Raw genomic sequence first — 21,931 nt, 5'->3', positions numbered from 1 at the left:
AGACAGAGCCTCAGAATCCTTGCCTCCAAGGAGCCACCTGGTTTAACCCTTTCTAGGATGAATCTGTTTGTTTTTCTAGCAGTCCGTGGTATGTGTGTGTGTGTGTGTGTGTGTGTGTGTGTGTGTATTGTTTTGTTTAATTAGAAGAAATGAAGAGCCCATTCTTATGAAGTTTTGGGAAAAGACTTTCACATATTGGCTGCCTCCCCAAAAGACTGGCTTCAGGCAACAGTAGATTATCTTTGCTCCTTTTTAGCAGCTATTGCTAGGTGCAGGGAAACCATTCTAGCTTTCAACAGCACTCAAATGTTTCCTGTCTGGACAGAAGACACCCACTGCCTGCATCCCTGCAGCATCCTCCAAGAGCCAGCCACCATCTACATAGGTCTTCTCTCAACCCTGGAGTATACCACCTGGAAAGACTTTTCTGGTAACACTTACCGAAATGCCTATTACAAGACAGTGTTTGAGCACTCTTAACTATAAGCATAGGCACTCTTCGTATGACAGTTTCAGTGTTGTGTCTAGAAACTTTTACTTAAAAAACAAGGCAAAACTTTTGATGATGGGCTTTTAAGAAACACTTTCTGAGACTATGTATATTTTTTTGGGGTTTTCATTGTTATACCATATTAAAGAAAATCTCAGTCTCTGTTCTTATGTATTCCTTCTAATTCAAAGAGTTATTTTTAAGAATAGAAATATCTCAGTCACAAAAGGACAAATATTGCATAGTGTCACTGTTGTAAAACGGGACTGACATAGGGATTAGGGGGGTGACTGAGAAAGATGGGACAAATTATGTATACTGCTTTGAAACAGATGAGAGAGAGGACTGTTTAAAAGGAATATATGATTAAGTATCATTGTCACAACATGAGTCCAAAACAAAGGCTGAATAGTGGAGTGGACTTGGGGCAAGGGATTGTATAAGAATGAAAGAATTTTTCTTTTACTTTTCAAAGAGAAGAATGAACTGGAGGGGAGGGGTGAGCAGGGAGAAAAGTGCAACAATGAATGAATGTAAATCCAAAGTCTTTGTAAATTTTCATTAAAATTAATAATACAAAAATAAAATAAAAATATTTGGGAAAAAAAGAATAACATTTTTTTTCATTCTGTCATATCCCCATGATTCTGAGAACAAACTAAAAACTTTTAATGTGAGCTTAAAAGCCCTGTAGGCCTCCAACCCTCCCCAGGCTCATTTTGTGCTTCTCATTTTCTTGAACTCCAATATTGGGCACACGAGCTCCTGTGCAGGTACTGAAAGCCACTCTTCCTTCAGTCCCTGCTGTTTTATCCTCCTCCAAGCTTGAAAATACTTGGGGAACCAAGGTTCTGTCTAACTCAGCCCTACACTTCTACTCTTCCACTCAAGCATCATTTTTCTTTTGGTTAAACTTGGTCACACCTGCTGTTGTTGTTGTTATGTGCCGTCGAGTCACTTGTGACTCATAGCGACCCTATGTACAACAGCCTTAAACCCTGCTCTATCCTGTGCCAATCGCACGGCCTCTGACACACCCATCCTGATTACCCCAGTCACTGAATCGATCCACCTCATAGAGGATCTTCCCTGTCTGCTCTGTCCCTCCACTCTCCCAAGCATGATGTTCTCTCCAAGGACCTGTCCCTCCTTACAACATGTCCAAAGTATGTCAGATGAAGCCCCAGAATCCTTGCCTCCAAGGAGCATCCTGGTTTAACCCTCTCCAGGATGAACCTGTTTGTTTTCTTGGCAGTCCACCGTATATTCAATACTCTTCTCCAACACCACAGCTCAAAGGCATCAATTCTCCTTCTATCTTCTCTAGTCATTGTCCAGCTCTCTGATGGATACCAAGTGATTGCAGAGACCATGGCCTGTATCAGATGCACCTTAGTCTCCAGAGTGACACCATTGCTCTTCAGTACTTTGGAGAAGTCCCTAACAGCAGACTTTCCCATTGCAATATTTTTTTTTTTATTTCCTGGCTGCTGGTGCCAAGAGTGTTGACCGTGGAGCCAAGCAAACTAAAGCTGTGTACAATCTCAATCTCTTCACCATCCATCCTGATGCTGCCAATTGGTCCAGTGGTGAGAATCTTTGTCTTCTTGACATTGAGCCTCAATCCATACTGAAGGCTGCATTCCCTGACCCTCTGCAGCAAGTGCATCAGGTCCTCCTCAGTTTCAGCAAGCATGGTTATGTCATCTGCACACCTGCTACCTAAATATTATGTTAGTACGGCCTATTCTCCTTGGAATCATGTATCACAATTGTAATAAAATAACTTATTGTATAACCAGTTTGTTAGTATCTTATTCCCTGACTAAAATATAAACTCTATGAGGACAGAAAACATTTGCTTTATTCACAATAATATTCTTATCATTACAGACACAGTGGGTGTTCCATAGATAATTTTAAACTAAATCCATGAAAGAAATTTTGTAGGAAAACATAAATAATTACTTTTTCAAAATAAAAATGTCTGTTGTCTAAAGAAATTATTTTTTTTAAATTTTATTTTATTATTTTTGTGTGCATGTACCGTCAAATCAGATCTGACTGGTACAGGAGGAGATTGTCCCTCCTTACCAGGCAGAGCATCTGGTGGATTCGAACTGTTCGCCTCTGGGATTGTAGCTGCAGCTCCTTGCCACTAGGCCACCAGAGCTCCCCTAGAAATTCTTAAAAAGGATTTTTTGTCACTTCACTTGTGTGTTTAATTGTGCAAATTGTATTTATTTAGAGAAATAGCTCTACTGTATAAAGTTTATGCATGTATGTAGTTGATGTCCCAGTGAATGTTACTGATTTAAAGACCATAAAACACAAGAATAGAAAAAAAATATTGAGGTGTTTAATCTTAATGCATTCATACTTCATGATGTCCTTCTTTCAAGGTAACACTTAAAGTTAGTGTTCCAAAAATTGTTCTACTGGAAACTTCCCCAACATCACAAAAGGTTAATATTGTATTATGAGGAAGGAGCCTGCTAGCTTGCATGTTTCTGTTTCTAACATTACAAAAGTGAAGAAAGCCATGAGGAAATGAGATGAGCCAGGTCATGATATTGGATATTCATCTGGTAGCATCTTACTTGAACAAAGACATTTCAAGACATCTGCAAAATAAATTTTGCGAGGAAAGGAACCAAAGTTAAGAAATGACTACGGAAGTCAAATAAAGGGAATGAGAGGCTTGCTTATTAGTACACACGCAAATTATCTCTAGAATAAGTAGAAATTCTTAAAGTTATTAATACCTCTATTATTCATTTTGGCCTATTTTTTCCTAAATGAAAGAAATTATATGAGAATATAAAAGTTACAAAACCAGAAACTATTTTTACTGATAATAAAGCCTACTTTTACAGTTATCTCACAATTACTTAATCTCAGTAATATCTCCCAGAAGTCAACTCTAAACTTCATTCTGGTTCTTGAACACATTTAACAGCTAGTTAAATAAAAACAAAACACCCCATTTTATTTGCACAGACTCCTAAAATGGGGAGATAGCAAAGAAAAGATCACTAGGTCTCTTGGGTAATAAGAGGATATTTTCATAAAAATCTTCCTTTATAGTTTTATTTTTATTGGCTCAGCATACCTAAAAGGGAATTCAGATTCTACCTTCCAGATCACAGGGTTTGTCTAACCCAACTGCCAAGACAGAACTATAGGCTAACACCAACAAGATTAAATTCAGTGAGGATAAATGTGTAATGCTTGTATTAATTTTACATACAAATTTTTTTTACTAATTTAGAAAATATTTAAAATACACAGTTTAAGGATTAATAATGAAATGAGCCTCTGTGTCTGTCATGTAAGTATTGCTGCCAACCCAAATCAGCTGCTTGCTGGGAGAAAAATGGACAATTTCCTCCTGTGTGATTTATAGCCTCTGAAAACCCACTGGAGGGCCAGATATGAGTTGATTCTGCTTCAATGACACATAACAACAACAATGTGTTAATAAGTGTCTCACATGACTTCTCCAACTGAATTTTCTTTCTCTTTTTAACTACTCATTCCATTGATTTTCTTCTTTTTTTAAAGATCAACATATGCATAGATCCTTCAACTACCTGTTGTTTAGTTTTTAAAAAAAAAATAAGTAACAAGAACAAATCAGTCTATACTTGGACCAGGAGGCAGTTGTCAAAAGAGAGCAAGGAAACACTGTATGGTTCAAAATTGGGAAGTGTGTATATCAGGGATGTGTCCTATTGCCATACATTTTCAATCTATATGCAGAACAGATTATCCAGGAGGCTGGGCTCTATGAGGAGAAATGTGGCATCAAGATTGGTAGAAGATTCATCAACAATCTGCGATATGCAGATGACACAACTGTGCTTGCTGAAACTGAAGAGGAGCTGAAGTGCTTGCTGTAGAAGGTCAAGGACCACAGCCTTCAGTATGGATTGAGGACCAATATCAAGAAAGCAAAGTTTCTTACCACTGGGCCAATTGGCAGCATCATGATGGATGAAGAGATTGAGACTGTTAACAGCTTTAGTTTGCTTTGCTCTTGGGACCAGCAGCCAGGAAATCAAAAGACATATTGCAATGGGAAAGTCTTCTGTCAGAGACCTCTCCAAAGTACTGAAGAGCAATGGTGTCACCATGGAGACTAAGGTGTGCCTGAAACAGTCCATGGTCTTAGCAATCACTTGCTATGCATCAGAGAGCTGAACAATGACTAGCGATGATAGAAGGAGAATTGATGCCTTTGAGCTGTGGTGTTGGAGAAGAGTATTAAATATACCATAGATGCTAAGAAAATGAACAGGTTTGTCTTAAAGAGGGTTAAACCAGGTTACTCCTTGCAGGCAGAGATTCTGAAGTTTTGTCTGACATACTTAGCACATGTTGCAAGGAGGGATCAATCCTTGGAGAAGGACGTCATGCTTGGGAGTGTGGAGGGACAGTGCAGGAGAGGAAGACCCTCTATGAGGTGGATTGATTCAGTGACTGGGGTTGTTTGGGTAGGTATGTTGGAGCTGGTGAGATTAGCACAGGATAAAGCAGGGTTTAGGGCTGATATACATAGGATCATTATGAATCACGGGCGACTTGATGGCACATAACAAGAACTAGTTTATTTTAAAAAATCGGATACATTCTTTTCAAGAACAAATTCTTTCAATTTCCCCATCCCTCCAACCCAACAAATTATAAAATTCCATGATTAATCCCCGTCTCCCCCTGCACTTCCTCATCCCTCTGCTTCTAACCTCTCCACCCCTCTTGAATTTTTATTCTCATTCTACAAATAATAATTTTATACAATATTTATCCTTGTGGGACTGAGTTCACTCAGCATAATGCTCTCCAGTCCCTCCCAAGTTAGGTAATAATTTATAAAATTATTGCTCCTTCGTGGTGAATAGTATTCCATTGTGTGAAGTTACCATAATTTCTCGATCCATTCATTTGTGGTTGGATATTTGCCTGTTTCTATGTTCTTACGATGGTGAATAATACTGCTATGAACATTGGTGTACAAGTGTACAAGTCTCTGTTTGTGCCTCAGTTCTCATTTTCTCAGGTATATTCCAAGTAGTAGAATAGCTGGGTTATATGGAATTTCTATATTCAACTTTTTGAGGAAGCACCAAACTGCCTTCCAGAATGGTTGTACTAGTTTACAATCCCACTAACAATCTACAAGCATTTCTATCTCACTACATTCTCTCCAACATTTGTTATTTACTGCCCTATTAAACTTTGCCACTCTTTCTGGAATGAGATGGTACCTCATTGTGGTTTTGATTCACATCTTTCTTATTGCCAATGATTTTGAGCACTTCTTCATATGTCTGTTTGCAATTTAAATACCTTCCTCTGTGAAAATTCTTTCCATGTCTTTTGCCCATTTTGTAACTGGGTTATCAGTCTTTTTCTTGTGGAGGGAGGCCCAGGAGTATGCTATAAACTTTTGTTATAAAACTCTTGTCTGAGATGGAATTACCAAATGTTTGTTCCCAGTCTTCAGGTTTTCTTTTCATTCTGCTGGAAAAAGTTTTTGATGCACACAAGAATTTAATCTTTAGAGGGTCCCATTTATCAATTTTATCCTCTCCAGATTGTGCATTTCTGATTGTATTTGGCAGTCTCATTATACCATGGACTAGCCCTTATAATCTTAATCCCAGTTTGTTTCTTATGAATGTTATGGTTTGGGGCTTTATTCCCAGGTCTCTGATCCACCTTGAGTTGATTTTTGTGTGTAGTGTGAGATGTAGATCCTGTTTCAGCTTTCTGCAGGCACAAGTCCAGTTTTGAAAGCCCTATTTGTTGAAAAGTTTATTATTTCCCCTTTGGTAGCTTTGATTTTTTTTTTTATTGAATATCTGTTGACCATAGATAGCTGGGTCTATCTGGGTTCTCAATTCTCTTCCATTGGTCTATGGGCCTGCCATTGTACCAGTACCATGCTGTTTTGGTTACTATTGCTGCGTAGTAGGTTTTGAGGACTATGCCTCCAAACCCATTTTTGTTTCTCAGAAGTGTTTTGCTTATTTGGGGTCTCTTGCCTCTCCAAATAAATTTGAAGCTTAGTGTGGCCCATGTATAGTTCTCAGGATCAGATCAAAGCAAAATACTTCTCTGTGAGTGAAATGATGTCTCGTTTTTCCAGGTGTCACTGTATGGTGGGGACAGCAGGGCAGACCAAGAGGAGATAAGAATTCAGATCAGGCTTAGCACCTTTGCATTCCGTCATCACAGTGAAACACAGTCTCAGGGAGGGCACTGAGCCTGAGTGATGAAAGCCTCCCTGTCTGTCTCATGAGTCACACTGTTGGAATCTGGGTTGTCTTCTATTCCTGGTGCACAACAGTCATCCTCCTGGGGATTCCCTTTGCCTTTGCTTGTGTTTGCTTTTCTGCTTCTTGTAATCCACCTTTCGGTTCATTATCTTGATCTTCTTGTAACACACCACATCCTACAGACAGGGTTGTGGAGATAAGGTTTTTGAGACCTTGCAAACCTGAAATCATTTTTATTCCATTCTTCTATTAAACTGAGGGGCTTGCCACAGTATAAAATTGTAAGTTGGAGAGAACTATGTTTCAGAATTTTGAATTCTTGCTTCATTGTCTCCCTGTGTCTAGTGCCATTGCTGATGCTTGTGATTATGAATTTGTATGTGCCCTGATAATTACTCCCTGAACATTTGTGGAATCACGCCCTTGCCTTGGACATGGTGACTTTTACAATGATGTACACTGCTGTTCATACACTGCATACTAGGCAGATCCTTTCCATCTGGATACTGATAAACCTCAGATTGGGAAAATAAAACTATTTCATTGATAAGCAGCCTTCCCTTTTATTTGTTCTTTCCTCCTGGATCCTCAGTGGTGCATATGTAATCCATCTGGACTAGTTCCTTAGTTTCTCCGGTTTTGTTGTTGCTCTTACATTCTTTCTCTTTGCCTCTTTTTCCAAGTTTTTAATGTCAAGATTCTTTGTTTTCTACATGATCCTTGTTCTATAGTTCTTAATTCTCACTTCTTAGATATATTGATTTTTCTTTCTCTGAATGTCTTGTTTTGTCTTCCTTTTGCAAATCAATTTTATCCAAATTGGTACCTTCCACACCGAGGGTTTTCTTCAGAAGGCTGTGAGACGTGGCTGTGAGCTCCGAACATGAGGCAGGAGGCTGCCAACTTTGGACTTCCCTGGAGTGTAATCGAGGTGTTCTCTTTGTTGGAGAATCTCCCATGTCATTATCTTTACCTAACATTTTCTTTCTTGGGATGGTCAGATTGCCCAGTGGGGAGTATTTTCAGTCTGGCAGGAGGATACTAGTTTATAGGCCAGTACTCTGGAAGAGGAGTGTAGGATAGCATCATTCAGTATTTACAATTCCAAAACTTTTTTCTGGTCTACATTCAAATGTGTCTTTAGTCCTCCTTCTCGTCTCTGAGACTAAACCTGAGGTTCCCAAACTTTTTTGGTTCAAAGCACTTTAAATGTTTCAGGGTTGGTTTTTTGTTTGTTTGTTTGTTTTTAAAATGCTCCTAAGCCAAAAACCATACCTAATACTTTGACTTATTAAGCAGTTATTCGCAAATATCGTAATAAGTAATTGTCTTCACTTGGTCACTATTTGAAAATATGCACATGAATTTAAAGAAATACATTATTATTTTATTCTGAAGTAACCCCAGTTATTTACTAATGGATGTGTGCACTGCGCAATTTCTCAAGTCTTAGAATCAGATTGGATGTGTTGTTTTTAGGTCTAAGTGCACGGGCCTGATTCACAGCAACCCCAGAGAGAGAGCGAAACCTTCTGGATCCTCTGCCATTCTCATCATCTCTCCATATTCACACTTATTGTTAAGGTCCTTGTGTCAATGTTCAATCTTGTTGAGCATTTTCCTCTTTTTCTCTCACCTCCACTTTTTCAAGCCTGTTGATCTTCCCTAGGGACTGGCCTTTCCTTACAACATGTCCAAAGTATGTGAGAGACAAAATCTCACCAGCCACACTTCTAATGAACACTCTGATTGTACTTCTTCCAAGACAGATTTGTCTGTCCTTTTGGACAGTCCATAGTATAGACAATATTCTTTGCCCACAACACAATCAAAAGGCATCACTTCTGCTTCGATCTCCCTAATCATTATCCAAGTAGCCTCTCTCATTTGGTGTTCCACAATGCATTTTGGACAACATTTAATTTTTATCACATGCCCACCAAAAACTTCCACTTTGCAAAGGTATATCATGGAAGAGAACATAGTGTGATCTAATGCTGGCATTCTGGATTATATTTTGAGTAGTTTTTATAATATTTTTTAGAGGTCACTGTGTTTCTATAACAAATTTAAAATATATTGAGGTATCCTATCAGTTTGCTTTGGTGTCAGTATACTTCAATGTACTCTTTGGGAACCAAAGGAATATATACTTTTGTTCTATAGCCATCTTCATGACCTAGAGTTGGCACTAAGTTTTTATCTACTTTCAATCTCAATGAAAAGCTGCGATTTTGACAAATATCTCTATTATAGTCTTCCTACAACTCAGCAGCTTAGTACATTTCTCTCTCTGACTCTTTTATCACCTTCAAATAGAACCAACTCATAACTGGCACTCCAGCAGATTTCCAAGGATGAAAATACCATGAAAGGAGATTGCCTATCTTTCTTCCCTGGAGGAAGCCACTGGTGGATTCAAACAACCAGAGAAATTCTGTCTTTGGGTTAGCAGCATAACTCCCCATGGACTAGGCCACCAGAGCTCCCTATGTGTCTGGCTCCTGCTATACAAGGTATGAGAGGAGTGGCAGTGGCCAATAAAGATACATACTAAGATCTACTAGGAGGCCCAGCACTTTTATAAGTGCCCCCCAAATAAGATGCTTTTAAATGTATTTTTCATTTTGCATGCTAATAAGGATTTATCTGTGTCCTTCCTTCCTTCCTTCCTTCCTTCCTTCCTTCCTCCTCCTCCTCCTCCTCCTCCTCCTTCTTCTTCTTCTTCTTCTTTTTCTCTCTCTCTCTGTCTCCATATATTTACATTTCTGGATTTTTAAGCTATGGATTGCCAAAGGAACAAACAAGTATGTCCTGGAGAAAGTGCAGCCAGAGTGTCTGTAGAGGCAAGGATGATTGCACTTTGTCTCACATACTTTGAGTATGTTGTTAAGAAGGGCCAGTCTTTGGAAAAAGACATCATGCTTGGTAGGGTTTATCGTCAGTGAAAGAGAGGAAGACCATCAACAAGATGAATCGACATTAATGACAGCAGCAATGCTCTGGAGTATGTCAGGGATGGTGAGGACACCACAAGATAGAGAAGGGCTCAGATCTATTGGTCATAGGGTCACTATGATTCATAGTAAATTCCAGGGCACTTAATAGCAACAGGAGCTATGCCTGTGGTTATATTTTAATTTGAGATTGGGTTGACTTTGTTATGTTAATGGGGCAGGATTAGCATAGAGTGTGTTTTAAATCAATCTATTTTGAGATATAAAAGCAGAGATGTGGAAATAGAGACCTCAAGTTATGCAAAGACACTCTAAGGAGAATAGCTAAGGACCTTCTTTTCCCCAGACATGACAAAGAGACAGGAAAATCCTTATCCATAGAGCTGGAACTCTACATTTGGACAGCTAGTTTCCTAAACCATGTGACAATAAAGTTTTGTTTGTGAAAGCCACCCACTTGTGGTATTTCTGTTATAGCAGCACTGGATAACTAAGACGCATGCCATTAGACAATGCTGTAGAAGTAACTCAATACAATTTGTGGCTGTTACCAGACAGCTGAGTAAGAGTTTGAACAGTAACAGCTGCCAGATGAGTCTTCTGCATCTCCACCCCCTCCCTCTGATTAGTCATTGAAAGATTCAATCAGTACAAAGTCAGGATGGCAAAGAAGCAGCCCAGAGCAGGTAATATGACAAACGGATGTTGGTCTTATGTGAGCTGACTAGCTATTACTTCACAAAACAGTCTGAAAAGATTTGTGATGCAAGCTGACTTCTGTCTAGACAGAGAGGGGAGTGTAAAACACATTAAACAGATATAACACAGTAGTGACAAGAAAAACCTGTTTCCATTGCACAAATGCATTGAGAGAGAATCTGCTATTTCCTCCTTTAACTATCTAACCTCTAAATGGCCTATCTTTGGGTACTGGTGAGTTTTCATTCCATTATTAGAATTTTAAAACATCTTGCACATAGATAAAGAAAGGATAGAGAGTGGGGGAAATAAAAAGACTTAAAAATAAAGAAGGGAGAGAGTGAAAGAAGGAAGAGAATTGAGGAAGGGGAGACAGAGAAAGAGAGAGGTAGGCGCCAGCCGGCTAGCTAGAAGGGAGACAGCAAAAACAAGTCAGAGAAAGGGAAGGGGATAGGAAGTGGGTAATAAAATCTGAATGCTTAGATATTTTCATGAATTTCAAAGGCTATTTATGTTTTAGCATTTGGAAAACATCACTGACCCAGTCTTATAAAATTTATCTCTTGCCTCAGATGTATTGTAGTGGTGCCTGTTTTTCTCCTTTTCACTTAACAGCGACTGAAAAACAACTCTCAGGAGAGCCAGTTCCTGCTATATTCTGTGTGGTTGGATTCATGAGATAAACCCTGAACAACCAGGAAAGTAGCTCAATGGTTCATCAGCTGTAAGTCAATTAGATCACTTAAGGAAAATAAACAGGGGTCCAACATATTTCTCTTCCTAACATAGCAACTTCAAGGTTAATGTATGGAAAACTTTTGGCTACTGGAAAAAAAGAATAATACCTAGATTTGCCAGGCATGCCAAATGTCTTTTAAATACAAACAGTTTCACATTTGCTTTTTTCTGAAGTTCGCACAAAAAGTATGTGAGTCATCACTTGAAGAGTCATTCATGTGTCTTTAGAGAGGTTTCTTTACTTTTTGTTTTAAAACTACAATCATGGATTTTACTTAATTACACATGTGCCAACTATAGATTTCCTGAAGCAGAGCATTTTAATGTTTTAATATAAAAAAGACAACAGGTTTCTGGGATTGTCTTGGTAAATATAATTGTAGAAAAATGATTAGAGGTCGGGGAAAACGAGTTATGTTTTATTTTTAATCTCTCCTGACTATATATGTCTACATGGGTTTTGGTTTTTATATAAGCAATCTAAAAATCTATTTCTGCCAAGAAATGATCATTTTTAGTAAATGCTGTTATTGTGCCTGGAATGGAAGTATCTGTTTTCTTAAATGTTTTCAGATCAAACTAATGGAGAAAATAAAAAGAAGAAAATTCAGCCAACATATTAAAAAAAAAACACCCCAAAATAAAATCCACTGCTATTGAGTTTATTCCACTTCACAGTGACCCTCCGTCACCTTTCCAGGGTGGTGGGACAGTACATAGGAAGTCCAACTATTAACCCAAATACCTTGTCTATCTGATGGTTCAAGTCCACCAGTGGCTCTATGGGAGAAAGATGGGCAACTCTTCCTACGCAATTTACAGCCTCTGAAACCCAAGGAAGGGTCAACTATTAGTCTGTTCTGACTCAACACCAATGAGGTTTTGAAATATTAACTGGGCGAGGCTGTCCATCTTTCTCCCACATAGACCTTCATGGATTCAAACTGTCCACCTTTCAAAATAGGTGTGTCTTGGAGAGGGTGAAACCAAATCTCTCCTTGGAGGCTAGGATTCTGAGCAAGCTTTGCCTCACATACTTTGAGCATGTGGCCAGGAGGGACCAGTCTGTGGAGAAGGACATCATACTCAGAGGGTGGAGGGACAGTGCAGGAGAGGAACACCATGGATAAGATGGATTGATACAGTAACTGGGCAATAAGGGTAGGTGTGTTGGAATCAGTGAGACTGGCTCAGGACAGGGCAGGCTTTAGAGCTGCTGTCCATAGGGTCACTATGGTCGCAGGCAACTTGATAGCACATAACAATAACAACAACTTTGTCTGATAGCAATGCATAAAAAAGTTTCTCCTCTCTGTATTTACTAAGACCTACAAATTGAAAGGAAGGTCTTCCATGTCTTGCTCTTTTCTTGATGATTTTTACATCTAAATGAAAAGGTATGTGAATAAATTTTGTTCTTTTTTGCGACTAGTTGCTACCAAATCTCTTTCAATAGATCAGATCTACCCTGTTGGTAATGACACTCTCTGGTGGTTTCATGACAAGGGGTTGTGCTTCCAAACCAAAGACATTAGGTTGAAATCCACCAGCTGCTCTGTGGGAAAATGATGGGCAATCTACTGCCATGCAATTAACTGCCCTTGAGAACCCTCCAGAGGCTCTGATTCCAACATACATAACAACCCTGCTGGTAAAAAGCTGCACTGCCAACGGAAAGGCACACGATTCGGATCCAACAGCTCTCCCACAGAGGGAGAAAGATGAGCAAGCTCCTCTCATATGATTCAACTGCCTCTGAAAACCCTCTAGAGGTCAGTTAAGAGATAATTCCAATTTCACAGAGCATAACAACAAGGCTGTGGTCTTTATGAAAGCAGATTGCATCCCTCTCATGGTGCTGTTTCTGGGTTGTGTTTTGTATCATAGAATTACAACCGACCGATAGCTGACCCCTCTGGACTACCAGGAGAACAAACAGGTTTGTCTCAGAGAGGGTGAAACCAGGCTGCTCCTTGAAGGCAAGAATTCTGAGGTTCCTCTGACATACTTTGGGCAAGTTACAAGGAGGGACCAGTCCTTGGAGAGGAACATCATGCTTGGAAGGGTGAAGGGGCAGAGAAAAAGAAAAGACCATTGATGAGATGGACTGGTTCAGTGACTGGGGTAATGAGCATGGGTGTTTCAGAGACAGTAAAATTGGCACAGGATAGAGCAGTTTTCAGGGTTATTGTGCATAGGGTTGCTATGAGTTCCAAGGGACCCGATGTCATACAACAACAACAACAAATAGTTGCTTGGGAGAAGATTGCCCATCCTTCTGCAGAGCAGCTGGTGGCCTCTGACCACGTGCCTTCGGGATTGCAGCACAAATTCTTGCCACTAGGCCACCAGAGCTGCAGCGGTGCTGCTGGATGGGTCTAAACTATTACCCTTATTCTTGGTTAAGTTAGTAGCTGAGTGCTCAACCATGGTGACAACACAGCTCCTTAAGCAAATTTTATATCTCAGGCTATTCTGTGAAACTATATAGTCAGTTTTATTAAAGTGTTTATAATTAATAGTATACTTCTTATTTGATAAATGATATAGAAAGGCTTCAGGCCTTCTGCTCATAGAGTTGCTATGAGTCGTGCTCGACTCAATGGCAATCAACAACAACAATATATTTCATAAACAAAATAGCAAACTGTCAATAAAAATGGAGGGGTATTTGTGACATGAGAGGCCTAGTGGTAAGAATCTGTGCTGTAATCCCAAAGGCTCACAGTTCAAATCTTGCAGGTGCTCTGCGGGAGAAGGGTAAGCAGTTTTCTCTCGTGCCATTACTGCCTCTGAAATCCTGCCAGAGTGTGAGCTATGGGTTGGTTTCTGAGTCGATGGCACACAACAGCTACAACTTGTGGCATATGGGCAGAAGGCGAGGAAACAACACATAAATCTCCCTCCTCTGACCAAATGTATTCCTCAGTATTCGGAGAGTCCTTGAATTTTAAGAAAGTATATACTCAAAATCAGACTCTGCAGTTTCAGATAATGTTGAGTTTCATAATAATTTTTTAAATTTATTTTCTAATCCAAATCATGGAAGAAAACATTGAATCAATCATGATGTAGATGATGAAAATGGATAAAACTTCAGTGAGAATAAACTCTCACAAATTAACGAACAAAAACCCCAAGAGTGAGAAAAAAAGTTGAGTAATTTGAAAAATAGCAAGAAAAAAAAATATAGCAATTTTCTCAAACCCCAAATGCAACATCAAAAGCACACTTAATCCATTCCAGTAACAAAGCTCTTAGAATTTCTGGCCCAACTCTACAGTTTTATGTGTATTATAAATCCTCAAAAAACCAAATTTCTTTATAGATTTCTCTGCACATAGACTATTTGTGTTGTTGAAAAGAGATATTTGGTTATACTTTTTCTCTACAAGGGAGTGCTGGTGGTCTAGCAGGTAGGGAGTTGTGTTGCCATCCCAAGGGTACACCAGCTGGTCCATGGGAGAAAGATGGACAATCATCTCCTATGCAAGTAACAGACTTGGAAAACTTTCTGTTGTGTTAGCTCTGAGTCGGTTCCTACTTGATGGAAATGAATTGAGTTTGTCTCTACCAACATATACAAGTCAGTTGAGTTGATTCTGACTCATGGTGACCCTATGCGTGTCAGAGTAAAACTCACTGAATGAGAATGAATGGGGTTGTCAATGTCTTGATCTTTTGATAGTAGATAACCAGCTTTTTTTTTTTTCTTTTTTCTTCTTTCTGAGGCCTTTCTGGGTGGTTTTGAACTACCAGTTTATCAGTTGAGAGCTAAACTGTTTGCTTTACCCAGGAATTCCACGAATTTATAATTTTATGAAAATGTTGTGCTCTAACATCTTGTAAATCATACAGCAGATTCAGACTCCAAGTTATCAGGGAACTGTAGTTTTTGGCATGTACCATAAATAGCTGACTCTTAAGTCCGTTTTCAGAGGCAGTAAATCACATGGGTGGTGACTGCTTATTTTTCTTCTGCAGAGTGGCTGGTGTGGTTTGAACTGCAGGCCTTTGTGTGGACCACTAAGTCTCCAGAGCTCCATTAGGGAGCTTCTTCTTGTTGTGGGCCATACAGTTGGAACCAACTCGTAGTTGACTCTCCAAACAGTTTTCAGAGGCAGTAAATTGCATGGGAGGATACTGGCCATCTTTGTCCTATGGAGTAGCTGGTGTATTTGAACTGTGCCCCTTTGGCATACATAGAAAGAGCTACGTTGGCCTAGTGGGCAGAAAGTTATGCTACCAAGCCCAAGACCAAGGTGGGTGATTTTAATCTGCAGCCCTCAGGCCAGGTTCAAATTTTTTTTGGTCAAATATTCTTCTAGGTGGTATAGCACTGGTCTGTACATTGCTGTAGAGAGGTAACTCATGGTTGCTGTGATGCTAAACACTATGACACTGACATGTCAAATGTGATAATGGTTACCCATGGTGGATAGTGTTTGGTGGAGCTCCCCGATTCAAACAAGCTTGGAAGCAGGAGTGGCATCCACTTCTGAAATGGCTTGCCTCCGGAAACTCTATGAACAATGCTCAGGTCTTCCGTTCATGGGGTCGTTATGAGTTGCCTACGACTCGATGTCACTCAACAACAACAACAACAACAACAACAACAACAACTACCACCTCTGGCATGGTAGTGCAGCTACTATTAGGCCACCAGAGCTCATCAGGAAACTAATAGACTCCAATTTTATGCCAAGACTTAGTGTAGACAAAATATGTAATTTTATTTCCACAGTCTGGAAAGCGGCTCTAGTGTTTGATGTGGTAACTAACACAGTCAGTGGGGGCGACATTCTCTAGTTTTAACTCATGACAAGAAGGAACAAGATCAATTCCAGTGGTTTTCTAAGGACATTACTCAAAATCCCCTAAATGTAGATTCTAATAGTCTCTCCCACTCTGCTTTTAAAGACTCAGCACTGAGATTTGAGAACTGCAGGAACTGACTGCAGTAATCTGTCCTGCAATCATCCACAGCCATGTCCCCAAAGAAGGAACAGTGCAGGGTCACGGCTCCTACTGGATGTCGAAGCAGACCCACACAGAGCAAAAACAGGAAAAGGATGTACTTTTCTGCCCTTTTGGTAAGAAATTAATGACACTGGTGGTTTTGCTCAAGGGAAGAGTACAAAAGAAGGTCGTCTTCAAGAGGACATGCTATGAAATGTGTAGTATGCTTGCTTTGCTCCACAAGGAGTCATAAATACAAGAGGCGTCTGGGGCAGAGGCTCGGTTGGGCCCTGTGCTTCTGGACAGCATAGCACTCTGACGAGGTCAAACGGTGAGGTAATTAAGAGGAATCCTAGGGTAAGATGACCCTCCTCATGCTTGTAGTGTAGTAAAAGTTTATTGTTCAGGGCACATAAATGCGAAATGCCTGAGCGTTAATTCTGCTTACATTTCAGGGTTGCTTTCGCCGAGACACATTTCTACTCTGGGAGTCTCCTGTAAGAAGTTTTGGGTCTGTGGAAATATGCAGCCCATTTTTCTTTTCTATTGCAATTTTAGGGGACACTTTTTCATCATTCAAAGCGACAGCTTCTGAGGTAAAAAGATTATACTTAAGAAAATCTTAAATCCCTGAGCTTGACTTTCTTATATAAATACAGCTTAATGGTTTACGAATAAAGAAGTTGATGTGAAAAGCAGCGTACAGACCCCAGGAAAAAAAAAAAGATATTTTCTTTATGAGGGTTTCACATTTCCAGGGAAATGCAAAACATTGTTCTACTTATGGCTTTAAAATAGAAACAGAGAACTATTGAAGGGCAAAAGATACATTACTTAATAAAAAAAAAAATCTTACCAGGTTCTGCTGTAGATCTGGGTTCTGTTTGCCACATGAAAAAAAATAAATCAAAATACAGCTTTAGAATAGGGTTACATGAAAAATACATCCAACTAATGTTTTTTATTACAGAAATGTTACAAACACCATAGTACAAAGGAACTAAGGTGGAAGTTAAGAACAAACAACGAAACAAAAAAGCAGTTGCTCCTTTGAGTTGAGTTGATTTCCACTAATAGTGACCCCAGGGAGCAAAGGAGAACTCCACTCTAGAATTTTCAAAGTTTTCCCCTTTTAGAAGCAGAGCAACAGGCCTTTTAGAAACTCGCATTCTGGTATTACCATAAACAAAGCTGTTTTTTAAAATGGCAGCATGGATGAAGTTTATAAGTCTCTAAAAACTGTTTGCAAAACTTTTGAGTAGAAACACATATGTTCATTTTTCTGGAGAAAAACATGTCACTTTTATAGGACTTTCCAAGAGGTCTACAAGCTAGTGCCATTGTTAAAATTTACTGGGCCGCTTCTAGCTGTGGGTCATCTGGTCTCTCACTGCTCTTTGAAAATACAAATCAAGTCAGTTGTGTGCATGGCTTGGGCCTTGCTGATTCTCCCTAAGGCAGAATGAAATGGTGGGACTTGGAGGAGGGTGCTGCTCCTTACTTTTCTGTAGAATCCGGAAATCGGGAGAGTCTTGGATTTCACTGCCTTGTCGGAACCATTTGACCTGCAGAGGGAGAGCCCCTCGGACCCGGCACTCCAGAACCACCACCTGGCCTTCTGACGCTGCTATGTTTTGCAGTTCCTGAAATTCAAGTAAAACACTCCCCTTAAGTCTCTGGTGTATTCAGCATTTTTTACAAGACACAATAAAGTACAGTTTTAAGCCTTAAAGAGAAAATTTTGCATCAGACAATAATTGACACTGACTCAGAAAAGGCTCTCAACCACAGCTGCAGCAACTCCGACTCATGGAAATCCTCATCAGGTTTCTGAGGTGGCGAATCTTTTTTTTTTTTAAATTTTATTACTTTTCTGTGCGTGTACCGTCAAATCAGATCTGACTGGTACAGGAGGAGATTGTCCCTCCTTCCCCGGCAGAGCATCTGGTGGATTTGAACAGTGCGCCTCTGGGATTGTAGTTGCAGCTCCTTACCACTAGGCCACCAGAGCTCCCCTGAGGCTGTGAATCTTAATGGGAACAGACTACACCTCTTTCTCCCACAATGCAGCTAGTAGATTTGAACCACTGACCTTTTAGCTAGCAGTCCAGCACACAACACACTTTACATCCACTCACCTGATTTTAAAGAAATAGTCGTAATTGTGATGGTTGTTATTATTAGGCGACGTCAAGTCAAATATGACTCATAACAGCCCTATGAACAGCCAACTTGATCCTTGTCCTCCTCTGTGTCATACTTACCATCTCCTGAAACATTCAAGCCCATTGCTGAAGCCAACATGCCAGTATATTTCATTTGGGGTTTTCCTTTCCTTCACTGATGCTCTATCTTTCCAAGCATGATGTCTCTCTCCAATGTAAAGCTACACCTAGCTACATGTCTGAAATATGAAAGACAAAGCTTCTCCATCCTTGCCTCCAAGGACCACTCTGGCTGCACCCTCTCAAAAAAATATCTATTTGCTGTCTTGGAAGATAATCAGTACTTCTCTTAGGATATTCAGTACTCTTCTCCAACACTACATACAACTCAAAGGTATCCTCTGCTGCCATCCCTCTTCAGTGTCCAGCTCTCCAATTCATAGCAGGTGATTGAGAAGACCATGGCCTGAATTACTTGCATCTAAGTCTTCAAACTGACATCACTGCTCTTAAAGCATTCTGGAAAGGTCCTTGGCGGTGGACTTGTCCAATGCTATATGTCTTCTGATGTCCTGTTTGCTGGGATCAAGGGTGCTGATTATTTATACAAGGAAGATGAAATCATTAACAGCTTCATTCCTTTCTCCATTCATCATAATGTTGACTGTTAGTCCTGGGTGAGGAGCTTTGTTTTCTTGATACTGAGATGTTATCCATACCGAAGGCTGTAGTACTCCAACCCAAAATGAAGCTAACTCAGTTAGAGGGTGAAAACTTCTGAATACCAATCAAAAGTTGGAGTATAAGTAGCGTGCCTCCTTAACTGGGTTATAAAATGGAAAGACGAACAGGAAAGAAGTGGCATAATCTCCACATAATGAAATTAGAAAGGCACAGGGAAAGCTGGTGGTGTAGTCCATTAGGAGTTATGTGGCTAACCTAGAGATGGTGCCTCTCTGGAGGTCCAATCCACCGGTGGTTCTGTGGGAGAAAGATGGACACTCTCCTCCCGTGTAATTTACAATATCTGACAACCTGCTGGAGGGTCGGCTATGTGTTGCTTCTGATTTGATGGCTTTGGGCTGAGATGACTATACACTCTCTAGAAATATGTAGCTTGTGTGCAAATCTGCACTGGCCCTTTTACACTGAAGAAAATTCTACAGTAATAATTAGTACCACTTTTATTTACATTTAAAAGTAACTTGATATAATGCAAACTTCTTAAAACAATTATGTTCCAGCTTGATGTTGATTCTTATGAAAAGCTAGATTAGAAAAGAAAAAAAGACATGCACTTGTTTTCAAATTTCAACCTTCGCATGCACTCCCATGTCTCTTCTGCCCAGGTTTATTAAAGTGCTGGGTTTATTAAATGCAAGGGTTTTGGTATTTTCTCATTTTGAGGTTCTGAGTGAAATAATAAAGCACATACTGCATGCCTTCCCTTATTGACTTTCATTTCCTCCTTCCTTGCTCATTGCCTCCCCCTCATCAATTTGAGGTCAATAAACTTTTGTAATAAAGTATTTAAGCTTGTTACTAAACCTGGAATCACTAAAAAGAACTCTCTAATCCTCTATTTTTCTCCTCAGGATGAACTAGTGAAGGAGGTATTTACATTTTTTGACTGTTATACTTTTGACTACGGAGTATTGGATTTTATACAGGACATACAGAGCTCCTAAAAGAATTTAAAAATAGTCCACCTCTACTCAAACAAAAAAAAAAAAGGGATGTGGTTTTGTTTATTTTGAAAGTAAACAGTCAACATCTTTCTTTTGCTTGGATCCACAATTAACACCCTTGGTACCAGCAGTCAGGAAATAAGGAAACACACTGTACTTGGAAAATCTGCAGTTAGGGATCTCTCCAAATTATTGAGGAATAGTGATGTCAATTTGAGGACTAAGGTGTGTCTGATTCAGGTAATAGTCTTTAGGAGTACTTGCTATTCATCTGAGATCTGGACAATGAATAAGGATGATGGGAAAAGAATTGATGCCTTTGAGCTATAGTGTTGAAGGAGAGCACAGAACTTCCCTCCCATGTGTCCACAGGAAGCGCTGGCAGAGACCACAGCCTCTTCACGGTCAAGCTCCCAAACAGGTATGTCTTGGAGAGGGTGTAGCAAATCATTTTTGGTCGCAAAAATGATGAGGTTTTGCATCACATACTTTAGGCATATTGCTGGGAGGTGTTATTCTTTGGAGAAGTACCTGATGCTTGGAAGGGTAGAGGGTCAATGCGGGAGAGGAAGACCCCTGACCAGGTGGACTGACATGGCGACTAATTCAATGAGTTCTTGTGTGTCAGGAAGTGTGAGGATGGCACAAGATAGAATAGGGTTCAGAGCTTTTGTTCATAGGGTCTCTATATGAGTCGTACTTGACATCATGGCACCTAACAATAACAACAAAGGTATAAATGGTGTCCTTGGAAAAAACTAGATCCCCCAGCAATGGTCTGTAAATGAGTATCTAAAGCCCCGTTGATATCCCAGGGCTGTAATTGTGGTGAAATTTGAAAATGTGTTTGATAAAACTTTTAGTAACTAGCAAGAATGGTTATTTTTTGAGTGAAAAAGGTAAGATTGCGAAGTACTTATGACTGCAATTATATTCCTCTTTTTAATGTAGAAATGCTCTGTTTTCTTTTAAATTTTGTGACTGAGTCCAAAGAAGAGCTAATTTAGTGGATAAGTGTCACTCAAGGGGTCAAACTCCAATGGATTCATCTGTTAAATAACTCCAGGTTGTCCAGGAAGCCATTTATGGTAGATTACAAATGGTACACATTGCAAATCTTTTATAGGCTTGTTCTTGCAGGCACCACAAGAGACTTGATTTATTTTGTTCAATTTTGTTGGAAAGCCCGAGATGCAAGAAATCAGTAGTAGATTCTGAGGCACTGAAGAAGTAAGAATCCCACATTATTGTAGTTAGTCTAGGTTCACAGATTGGTTTCTTCCGTAAGTAGGTGGGTAATTCTCAGTCTATTCTACTCCTAGTGACCTTCTATTAGGTTTCTGAGGTTATAAACCTTTACAGAAAGATGTTGTTCATATATCTTCCGTAGAGTGTGATTAGTGGATTCAAACCTCCGATGGTAGCTTTGTAGTAAGGAGGTACACTGCCAACCCAAAGGAACATGGTTCAAATCTATCAGCTGCTGCATGGTAGAAAGGCAACCTCCTCCTAAGATATTTTCTGCTTCTGAAAACACACTGGAGGGTTAATTATGAAGCAGTCCTGATGTGATGGTATACAACAACAATAACGTTTTGGTTAAGAATACAACAGATAGTGAACTATGCCACCAAAGCTCCTTAAGGAAACAAAGCTGAGATCAATTTATGTCACAAGGAAATGGGCAGGATTATCTTCTAAAGTTAGAAAGTCCTCTGCAAAGCAGGGAGGAGAGATGCCAAAGGAAAAAGGCAAGAGTAGATGCAGAACACAGAGAGGTCTCCACAGTGGACTGCAGGGAGAGGTACTGGGGACATAGGTCACCATGAACGTGCTCTATGCTTCTCGTGAAGGCAGCTTAGAACTATTATACAAAGCTTTAGAAAACAATGCACAGCTTTATTTTACTTTTCTTTTTTAAAAAGCTCTGTCATTAACATACAAAGGAGAAAGA

General features: G+C 39.7%; 1 protein-coding gene across 1 annotated transcript in view; it reads right to left on the bottom strand.

Moving 5' to 3' along the window:
• Nucleotides 1-21,931, bottom strand: part of PALLD (palladin, cytoskeletal associated protein) — a 672,347-nt gene that overhangs the window by 329,072 nt on the left and 321,344 nt on the right. Inside the window, exons 6-7 of the mRNA XM_006896661.1 lie at nt 17,626-17,767; nt 16,981-17,004 (exon numbers count right to left, since the gene is read on the bottom strand). Coding sequence (XP_006896723.1) covers nt 16,981-17,004; nt 17,626-17,767 — 166 coding nt within the window. The remainder of the gene's footprint in view (nt 1-16,980; nt 17,005-17,625; nt 17,768-21,931) is intronic.

This window comes from Elephantulus edwardii, unplaced genomic scaffold (assembly GCF_000299155.1).
Source record: "Elephantulus edwardii isolate Elephantulus edwardi_28Jun2011 unplaced genomic scaffold, EleEdw1.0 scaffold00188, whole genome shotgun sequence".
Classification (NCBI taxonomy): domain Eukaryota; kingdom Metazoa; phylum Chordata; class Mammalia; order Macroscelidea; family Macroscelididae; genus Elephantulus; species Elephantulus edwardii.
Note: the sequence above shows the minus strand (reverse complement) of the source record. Positions and strands in the feature narration are given on the sequence as shown.